Raw genomic sequence first — 9,707 nt, 5'->3', positions numbered from 1 at the left:
TCTGCAGTAACGATTGCAATGTTCGGTGAGAGTCAGGCTCATGATGTCTCGTGTCCTGGGCCTCGATCAGGCATGCAGAGGGTTGATGCTCTGAGTTGCTGGAGGTTCTTGTGTCCGATTGCATAAGGATCCTCAGTCGCGGGAGTCGACTCAAGAGATTACCTGCGGGTTGGCCAGCTACTGGGTTGAGAAAAAGCCGGAGTGCTACGGCATTCTCTCCCCCATAGATTCCCACGCAGTCCTCTAGAGCTTTGAGTGTTGCCGGGACGGCTCTAGGGTTTCTCAAGTGGCGGTGGGGCCATCTCCTGTTGCGTTGGCCTTGTGTTAGTCCCAGCTGATGCACTCCTGGATTCCAAGAGCAGTATGAAACCCCTATTATAGCCAGCAGAAGTTGTTCCGCACTGGCTTTTCCCGGTTTACCGTCATGCCACACGTGAGACTTATGGCTAACTTGGCCTGCAACAAGCGCTGGAAGCGGGATGGGCCAATGAACATTACTCGCCACCACGTCCAGGTCGGTGGCATGCCCCCCACTCCATGAGGCTTGACGGGTTAGAAAATCAGCCTCTTCCAGGTTCAACAAGTCTGATCCGAACTCCACGACTAGGTGCCCAGCCACACAGCTAACAATTCTTCAGGTTCTATTTCTGATTCTTGGCACAATTCCTGCAGTTCTTCTCACGTGCGGGTGCGGTATGCGGTGGTGGTGCGGGTTGCACCCTGTGCCTCGATGACTCTTCTTACTAAAACTGTGGGGTGAACAGCTACTGAGAGAGCACGTGTATCTAATGGAAGGAGTGGATACAATCCCTCCCCTCCACAAGGGGGCAGGAACGTCAGAGATGACGTCACCTCGGGGGGCGGGGCCGCGGGTCGCGTAACCGCCCCTTCTTCCCTGGGACTTTCCACGCGCTTCTCTTCTTTCCCAGCGCCATCTTGGAATGGCGGCGGCTCGGGGTTTTCTTTTACTGCCGTCTCTTTGGCTGCCTGAGCGGCGTTGAGCAGTTGGGCCTCTAGATCGGCATTCTCCCGCAGCAGAGTTGTAATGGCGCGGAACATTACATTCAACATTTTTCCCCTATCCCATTCCGGGCCTGCCCACCGTGTCATGATGCGGCCCTCCGTCTCCAATTTTTCTCGGAGATCTGAGAGAAACTCGTGGCCTCTCGACCTGGGCGCCAAAGCCGGGGGATTAAACCGGTCGGCTGGCGTCGGTTCTCTGCCCTCCCGCACATATCTTATACACCGGGCGTACTCCCGGGCGAGGGTTGGGTCTGCTCCGCCTGCTGATCTGACTCCGGCAAAGGATACATTGCCTACTTCGCCTCGGGGCCTAAATAGGACCCATTCGCTACTCATCACGCACCCGAATGCTCCGGGGTGAAGATGTGCTTCCTTCCCACTCTCTTGAAACTCCCTTTTCCTCTTTTATCGAAAGGTAGCCGCTGGCGGGCCTCTCACCCGTTCCACCCGCCTGGTGATAGGCGATGTGTGTCCACAATTCCTTAGCAGTCGACATGCAGCGTTCCCTACTGCGCCAGGGGCAGTTCTTAATTAGTTCCAACTCCATCGCGTCTTCCCCAGATCCTGTTCGTGATGCCATGTGGTGGTCGAGCGGTAGGTCGGGGTGTGGCCAGTAGCCCCGAAATGGCAGGTGGGTACTTTTGACCGATGGAGCGGAATTAGGCACTGAAGCGTATTGGTTGAACAAAGAGAATTTACTTACGCCGTCGGTGTACACAGTGCAGGAAGAAGCTGACTTAGGTTACAGTTGCAAACGTGAGCTCTCTGAGTCAGACGAACTGACATGAACGGCTTATCAGGCCTGCAGGGCACGGGGTACGTCGGGACGGTCGGCGACGGGGAGTTGTTGGTGGGTGATCAGTCCGCCAAGTTCACTCCGAGATGTGCGCGGAGTTCTCCGACTTGGGCAGAAACTGCTTTAACTTTTATATGACTAACAAGCCAATCACTAGTCGCCAAATATGAATAATTTAGAACCGGCCAATGGTGGTGTGTGTATTTGCATAAAGTTGGCGGGAACTTTTACTGCGCTGGGGTTTTCCACCATAGTGGAAAATTCCACAGTGGCGAGAAATTCCACTGCATTGAATCAATAAAATCTTCTTCCACTGTGACATAGGCACTCAACTACTGGGTTCTGACAGAAACAAGAGGAAACTTTCTGTTCTGGTGCTTTGTGCGTTCTAGGGCAGCTGGCAAAGCAGTGTTCTTCCTTGAGATAGATAGATAGATAGATAGATACCCATGTTTATTGAAATCTTTTGAGCTTCCAGATAGACCTCTTATCCTATAACACATGCTAAGGCTGATGTTTACCTCGTGGACATTTCTAGTAGGGCTGTGCGAGGCTTCGGACAGAGCTTTGGATCCGGAGAAGCTTCGGATACTTCAGCTTCTGAAGCAGCATGTCCAGATCAAAGTGCTGGCCTCATCAGGATTTCCAGAGCGGTTTGGAGCTTCTGAACTGCTTTGGAAAAGCTTCGGAGCCGCTTCAGAGATCTGGCCATAGGGCATAATGGGGAATAAATGAAATATCTGTAACTTCATTGTTTTTTGTCTGATTTGGATGAAATTTGCACAAATGGTAGCCTCTGAAGAGAGCACCTGTCCTACCAAGTTTCAAGAAGATCAGTGCATGGGTTCGGTGGAAACTGCACCCCAAATTCCTGAAAGCAAAACTCATGTCATGTGTATGTGTTACAACACGGGGGGTGAAAACTGCAGGGATGGTAGCCCCTGGTGAGGCCATGAAGCCTGCCAAGTTCCAAGAAGATCAGTGCAGGGGCCACCATCCCTGCAGCTTTCACCCTGCTGCGCCTTAACACACACAGTGTCACCCATGGCACGAGTTTTACTTGTCCGCAACTTGAGGTGCAGTTCCCCCCAAACCCTGCACTTTTCTCCTTGAAACTTGGCAGGCTTCGTGGCCTGAGCAGGGGCCACCACTGCAGTTTTCAGTCCACTGCGCCATAACACACACAGGGTCATCCCCTGTACCTTTCAACTTGAAACTTGGCAGGCTTTGTGGCCTCACCAGGGGCTACCATCCCTGCAGTTTTTACTCCATTACAGCTTAACACATACATGTGACATGAGTTTTGCTTTCAAAAATTTGGGGTGCAGCTCCCCCTAAACCCCTGCACTCATCTTCTTGAAGCTTGGCAGGCTTCATGGCCTCACCAGGGGCTAGGATCCCTGCAGTTTTTACCCCCCTGTGTTGTAACACATACATGTGACATGAATTTAGCTTTCAGGAATTTGGGGTGCAGTTCCCCCCAAGCCTTGCACCAATCTTCTTGAAGCTTGGCAGGATTCATGCTCTCAGCAGAGGCTAGCATCTCTGCAAGTTTCATCCAAATCAGACAAAAACCAACAAAGTTATAGATATTTCATTGATTCCCCATTATATCCTATGGCCAGATCTCCGAGGCGGCTCCAAAGCATCGGAGTTGCTTCAGCCAGATCGAAGTGGAAACTGGGTCTGGAGCTCCGGATCAGATCACTGCCATCCAAAGTGGCTGGATCTGAAGACAGATCGAATACCTGCCTACTCGCACAAGCCTAATTTCTAGCACTTCGCTGCGAGGTCTCACTAAACCTATGGGTTGGGGAGGAAAGCAGATGCCAGCTCAGAAAAAATCCTGGATGCCCCATTTGTACTTGAGCAGCAGTACAGGGACGCTGGCGGTCGGAACACCTCAGTTTTTTCCCTGCCTGTCACTGACTTGCTCTGTCACCTTTGTCTCAGCACCTTTGTTCCCTGGGCTGCACTCCCACACTTCTTCTCACTGTTGCAGCACATTGGCTTCAGCTTGGTCCTGCCAGAGCTGCTCTGTGGCCTTCAGTATAATTACGGCTCAGCCCCTGTAACACACCGCCCAGAAGTGGCTGTATTTCAAGGGTGGTGACAGGCCCTGTGTTAAGGCAGCAGTCGATTTCCCATGAAAACTGTCTTGAGTGAGGCCTGAGAGCCAAGCGTCCAGGCTCCCTCTCGGGGGTAAAGCCACTGCAGAGTGTGGTTATGGGCAGGGCTTTGGGACAAAGCATAGGTTGTGCCTGTCACTAAAAAGGGTGTGGGCAAGCAACAGAGCAGCCTGCTGGTGTCTGCAATCCCCATCAGGAGTCACACAGCCAGCAGGAGGCTGCCTGATTTGGAAGATGGCACAGCTGTTAGGGATAAGACCAGGCCCTAACAGTGGAGCCAGCAGTTTGCTGTAAGCAACCAAAGGGAGAACATTACCCTGCTGGAGCTGCTGCTCACATAACATCTTGGAGATTCAGGGCAGGAACCATAGGTGATGCATAGGGGGGCATGGGGGGGGCATGTGCCCCCCCCCCCGAGATTGGCCGCCACCAAACCTGCTGCCGGTTTCTGTGGGCAGTCCCTGCTCACCACTCCCCACCACCACCACTGATGCTGCCGCCGGCATCTGTGGGTGGTCTTCGCTCACTGCTACCTCCACTGACACTGGTGGATGTGGGTGGTCTCAGCTCACTGCCAATGACACCGACGCCAGCGGCTGTGGGTGGTCCCCGCTTGCTGCTTGCCAATATGGTGCCCCCCTCCCCAGTCTTGGGAGGCACCAGTCATTCATGGCAGGAACTATGGGGATGGAGGAGGTCCCTGGGCCTGGCCCATAACCTAAAACTACACCCTGCTGGGGCTGGATGGTGTGGCGGGGCTGTCTCCAGGAAATGCCACACCTGTGCCACCCCAGTGAAGGGTGAGTATGGGGTGCCAGAAAGCCTCAGCCTCTGCTGCCTTGCAGGGGGAAGGCTAGGGGAGCACACCCAGAAATAAAAGCAAGGGCTCAGGCTTTTGGAGTGAGGCCTGAGGGGGGTCCAGGACAAAGAAGGGGGCCTGTGACAGGGCCCAGGTCCACAGTGAGGCCTGAGGCTCAAAAAGGATGTCGGGATGATTGTGTGGAATAGAGAGCCCCAGTGTGGGGGCATGAACTTGAGTGTGGGATTGCAAGTCCTGACGTGAGGCAAAAGGGATTGCGAGCCCCAGTGTGAGGGCACAGGAGTGAGGGTCCCAGTATGGGGGCACTGGAGTGATATGGATGCCAGCTGCGAGGCATGGGATATGGTATAAGGGAAGGTTCGGAGCCATGTATATGCCCTTGGCCTCAAGGCAATTAAACGGGCAGCCTCACACCTTGTTAACAACTTCCAACTGGTTTCATCAAAGGCGTGGCAGATGAGGCAGGTGGGCAGTTAGCCCAAGACGAGCGGGCAAGTCAACAACTAGACAGGCCCCGGGATGCCCACTTGTTACAGGCTTCCTCTGGGCGGGTGCGTGATGGGCTCTGATTGCAGGAGGAGGAAGGGGCCCGGCGCGCAACCTGGGAGCAGAACCTGCGGCTTGTGACACTGCACAATTTGGAGCACTCGCTGGGAATGCACTCCTATGAGCTGGGCATGAACCACCTGGGGGACATGGTAGGTGCCACGTCCAAGCCATGGTGGGTGCATGGAGTAACCTCATCCCCTGGGGGCCAGTCAGCCCAGAGTGTGACTGAGTCAGGGTGGTGGGTCCCTCGGATCAGGGCATGGACAGGGAACTCTAGTTGGGGCTGGTCCTGATTTGAGTAGGGGGTTGGACTAGATGTGACCTCCTGAGGTCTCTTCAACCCTCATTTTCTATCATTCTGTGCTTCTATCTCCACCTCTGTGTCCTGATCGGCTCCTGGATTCTGATGTGTCAAAGGCCGTGCTTTCATAGCTAATAAAAGTGCAGCCAAAAAAAAGAATGGTTGCACTGTTTCCGAGATCCTGTGACTCTGGCATCTGGGACTGGGTTGGAGCTGGACCCACAAGGGCAGGTGCCCCCGTAGGGGTGTGAGAACTCACCCGGGGTCCAGCCTCACTGGGTTTGTACCCACATTGTCCCAATGCCTGGTCCCAGTCTGTGCAACAAAGGGCCTGTCAATCTGTAAGGTGGGGTATACGTGTGCTCCCACGTGTGCATGTGTACACGTGTGTGGGGTGTGTTCTTGTGTCTATGGTTGTACATGTCTGTGTGTGTGTTTCTGTGTCCATGTGTATGTGGGGGGCATTCACATATATCTGTGTGTGTATGTGGGGGCACCTTCCTGTGTACGTATGTGCACATGTGTCTGTGTGTATGGACTTGCCTGGAGGAGGTGATCACAAGGAGTGTTCACATGGCTGTGTGTGTTCCCACATGTGTTTTTTCCCCCAGACCAGCGAGGAGGTGGCTGCTTTGCTGACAGGAGACAGAGTTCCTCGCCAGCCGCACCGGAACGCCACCTACCTCCCGACACCAGGCAGCCACCTGCCAGATGCCGTGGACTGGCGGGACAAAGGCTGCGTCACAGATGTGAAGAACCAGGTAAGCAGCTCCCACAGTTCACTCCTGATGTGGGCTTGTCCTGGCAGAGTCTAGGCCATGGATGATGCTCACAGCAGCAGCACTCACACCCGAAACCACACAGCTGCTGCAAAAGCTCCAGTCAGAGGCAATGGTTGCCGCACAGTTCTGACTGTTGTACTTTGATTGCTCCAACCTGAGCACATCTCTTGGGCTTTTCCAGGGGGCCTGCGGCTCCTGTTGGGCCTTCAGTGCCGTTGGGGCCCTGGAAGCCCAAGTGAAGCTGAAGACTGGGAAGCTGGTGTCCCTGAGTGCTCAGAACCTGGTCGACTGCACCACCACGTACGGGAATCACGGCTGTGGTGGCGGATACAAAACTCAGGCCTTCCAGTACATCATTGACAACCACGGCATCGATTCAGACAGCACCTACCCCTACACTGCCCAGGTGGGGCCCAGCCCCATGCCGGCATGGGTCAAGCAGAGGCTAGGGCGAAGGTTTCAAGGCAGATGGGACCCTTGCAATCCTTCCCTTTGATCCCCTGAATAACACAAGGCATGCAGCCCCTCCTAGAAAGACTGATGTCTCTTAGTCCTGTTAATTCCCTCAGCACGTAGGGCAAGGGACGAAGTAGCCAGGCAGCGTCTCAAATGGTTAGAGCAGAGGAAACCATCGGTTGGGACTCCTGGGTTCTCATTGCAGCTCTGGGATGGGCGTGTTAGAGCATAAGATCTGGGTTTTAATCACAGCACAGAGCGGAGTGTGGATGGTAGTGGTTAGAGCCGTGGGACTGGGAGTCAGGCCTCCTGGGTTCTCATGCCAGCTCTGAGCACTGATTGGACATCAATGATTAGGGCAGAGATTGAGGAGTTGGGCAGCGCAGAGGAAGAGGGTGGTGAGTAGGGCGGGTTGTTTGGGAGCTCCAAGGTACCCTCCCTGCATCTGTTCCTTGCTGCTTCAGAATGGGACGTGCCACTACGACCCAGCCACGTGTGCCGCCACCTGCTCCAGGTACTTTCAGCTCCCATATGGTGATGAAGCAGCCCTGAAGGACGCCGTTGCCAACATTGGACCCATCTCGGTCGCCATAGATGCGACTCTGACTTCATTCTTCCTTTACAAATCAGGTGCAGTCTACCCCAGGCCGTCAGTGGTGCCTGCCATTTTGAAATGGGACCTTTGGTTTTCCACGGCATATGTCTTTTAAACGTAGAGTCAGCAATTGCCATTTTGTGCCCGGAGACGCTAAAGCATGTTGTCAAGGTTACCCACCCCTGTACTCTTGCTAGAGAGGCATTTCTTCTTTTCTGGTCCCTTTTCTGTTTTGGTCTCTGTGAATAACCACAGAGCAAACCCCTGAGAGTCAGAAAGAGGCAGTTTGCTCTTCCCCAAGGGAAACAATATATGGCCCCTTAGTTTGATGGATTTAACGTACTACTGCTGAGAGGTGAAGATGGCTCTGGGGGTCATTTTGGAAGAGATGGCAGCGGACAGCAGCTTGCAGTTGGAGTGGGGTGGATCTTACCCAGTTCCGTGCCGAGGGAATTTTCCCTGAACAGATTATGGGGCTTTTAATTCAGTCACATGAGCAGCGCACAGCAGAGAAAGGATCCGTGCCCCACGTTACGGGAGTCAGGATATTGCAGTGGGACTGGGAGGATGGTGGAGCTTTTTGCTGCTGAGTCTGAGGCTCAGCTTTGCTGTTTGGATGTCGTTTCTCTCCAACAGCACTTGGGTGAGTGACCTGGGTGAGTTTTCTCTGGTGCCCATCCCCCAAGGCAAGCTGGCAGCCCCAGCAACGGGGGCAGGAACTGTCCTGGGGGTTAGACTTGCCTCCGAGGCAGCTAGGGACTAGGGCAGGGGCCATAGTACTAGGGCAGAGAATGGTGCTTCTGGTCAGACTGGGCGGGTTGGGTAAGGGAGAAACTACTACTGTTTTTTTTCTTCCATAAATTCCTCAACTCCTTATTTGCAGGTGTCTATGATGATCCAGGGTGCACCCAGAAGACAAATCATGCGGTCCTTGTGGTCGGCTATGGCACACTCAATGGACAGGACTACTGGCTTGTGAAGAACAGGTAATGGGAACCTCTCACTGAATCATTTTTTCCTAATCTCATTAATAATCCATCTCTGACTGTGACTGTTCATAAAAACAGAAGTGCCATACTGGGGCAGAGCAGTGGTCCGTGTAGCCCATTGGTCCATCTACTGTTCAGCATATTTATCCAACGTGGGTTGCAATGGATGCTATAGGCAACCACCATTTATTGGGTTAAACTAAAGATCTCCAACCATTCTCTTCAATAGCCTTTAATAAATCTGTCATCCATGAGTTTTTTTAGTTCCCTGCTGAACCTGGCTGTGCTCTGTGCCTCCACCCCTTTCCTCTGGCAATGAATCCCATAAGTTAACTACATGCTTTATAAAAAGGTTAGTTTTAAACCTGTCAACTACTAATTTCAGCAGGTGCCTTCTAGTTTTTTTATTTTTAGGAGGCAACGGTGTTTTGGTCGGTGTGGATTATTCATGTCAGTTTTCCAGCATTATCCTGGCAGCATGAAACACATTTGATGAAGTAGCTGAAAAATAACTGAAAGAGGCCATGGAGGGAACATATAGAAAGAGAGATCTGGGAATCAGGTTGGATCCAGCCTGAATGGATCAATTGGTTCCAGGGTACCTGTGGCTGAAGGACATGTTTTTCATGCTGATGAAGAGGAGTGGTGTGTGCGTGTGACTGCACCAATGGACGTTCATTCAGTCTCTGTTAAGCTCATAAGGAACGTGTGTTTGGGGAACCATGCTTATGACAAACAGGGTTTATTTTGCTTCTACCTGATCCTGCTGTTTCTCTTTCCAAAAGCTGGGGTGTCAGCTTCGGTGACAAAGGCTACATTCGCATGTCAAGGAACCACGGAAACCACTGTGGCATTGCCAACTACGGTGTCTATCCCCAGATATAGAAGTGCTGTCTGCTTGGAGATGAACTCTTCACATGGAACTGGTTTAAATTACGCACCTTTGGCTTGAATCTTTAATCTGCTTGCTATAGTGAAGAGCAGTGCTGCTGACTTGAAAGACAAGACTGTCCTGTCACCTCTGCCTGGTGGATCTGGGCCGCACAGGAGAGATGATGAAGGAGTAGGGTTGGGCTGGGCTGGGTTTGGCAAGATTTAGGCACTTATTTCTTGCTCTCCACTACAACTCCAGGGGTTTGGAGGTGGAATTCATCTGTGATTGTACTTGGCTTTGAGCCTAGGATGGGATCTGGGAAGAGAAGCTATTCAAGCCCTGTCATGAAACAGGCAGGAACCACCTCTGACATGGCTGTGCAGGAATCAGGGT

General features: G+C 52.8%; 1 protein-coding gene across 1 annotated transcript; it reads left to right on the top strand.

Moving 5' to 3' along the window:
* The first annotated feature begins 424 nt into the window (after nucleotides 1–424).
* Nucleotides 425–9,520, top strand: LOC102562033 (cathepsin S). The gene is made up of 7 exons (XM_059719091.1): nucleotides 425–514; nucleotides 5,344–5,466; nucleotides 6,230–6,379; nucleotides 6,582–6,806; nucleotides 7,321–7,486; nucleotides 8,335–8,437; nucleotides 9,226–9,520. The coding sequence occupies exons 1-7, from the start codon at nucleotides 425–427 to the stop codon at nucleotides 9,323–9,325; spliced, it is 957 nt and encodes a 318-aa protein (XP_059575074.1). The 3' UTR covers nucleotides 9,326–9,520.
* The last annotated feature ends 187 nt before the right edge of the window (nucleotides 9,521–9,707 follow it).

This window comes from Alligator mississippiensis, chromosome 15, assembly GCF_030867095.1.
Source record: "Alligator mississippiensis isolate rAllMis1 chromosome 15, rAllMis1, whole genome shotgun sequence".
NCBI lineage: Eukaryota > Metazoa > Chordata > Crocodylia > Alligatoridae > Alligator > Alligator mississippiensis.
This window is presented reverse-complemented; position numbering and strand designations above follow the sequence as displayed.

What these genes read in the sequence shown, in the direction of transcription:
- LOC102562033 (XM_059719091.1), top strand. Translation starts at nt 425, where the DNA reads ATGCCACACGTGAGACTTATGGCTAACTTGGCCTGCAACAAGCGCTGG. An exon ending in TGAACCACCTGGGGGACATG is followed by an intron (nt 5,467 to 6,229) that starts GTAGGTGCCACG and finishes TTTTTCCCCCAG; the next exon opens with ACCAGCGAGGAGGTGGCTGC. An exon ending in CCTACCCCTACACTGCCCAG is followed by an intron (nt 6,807 to 7,320) that starts GTGGGGCCCAGC and finishes TTGCTGCTTCAG; the next exon opens with AATGGGACGTGCCACTACGA.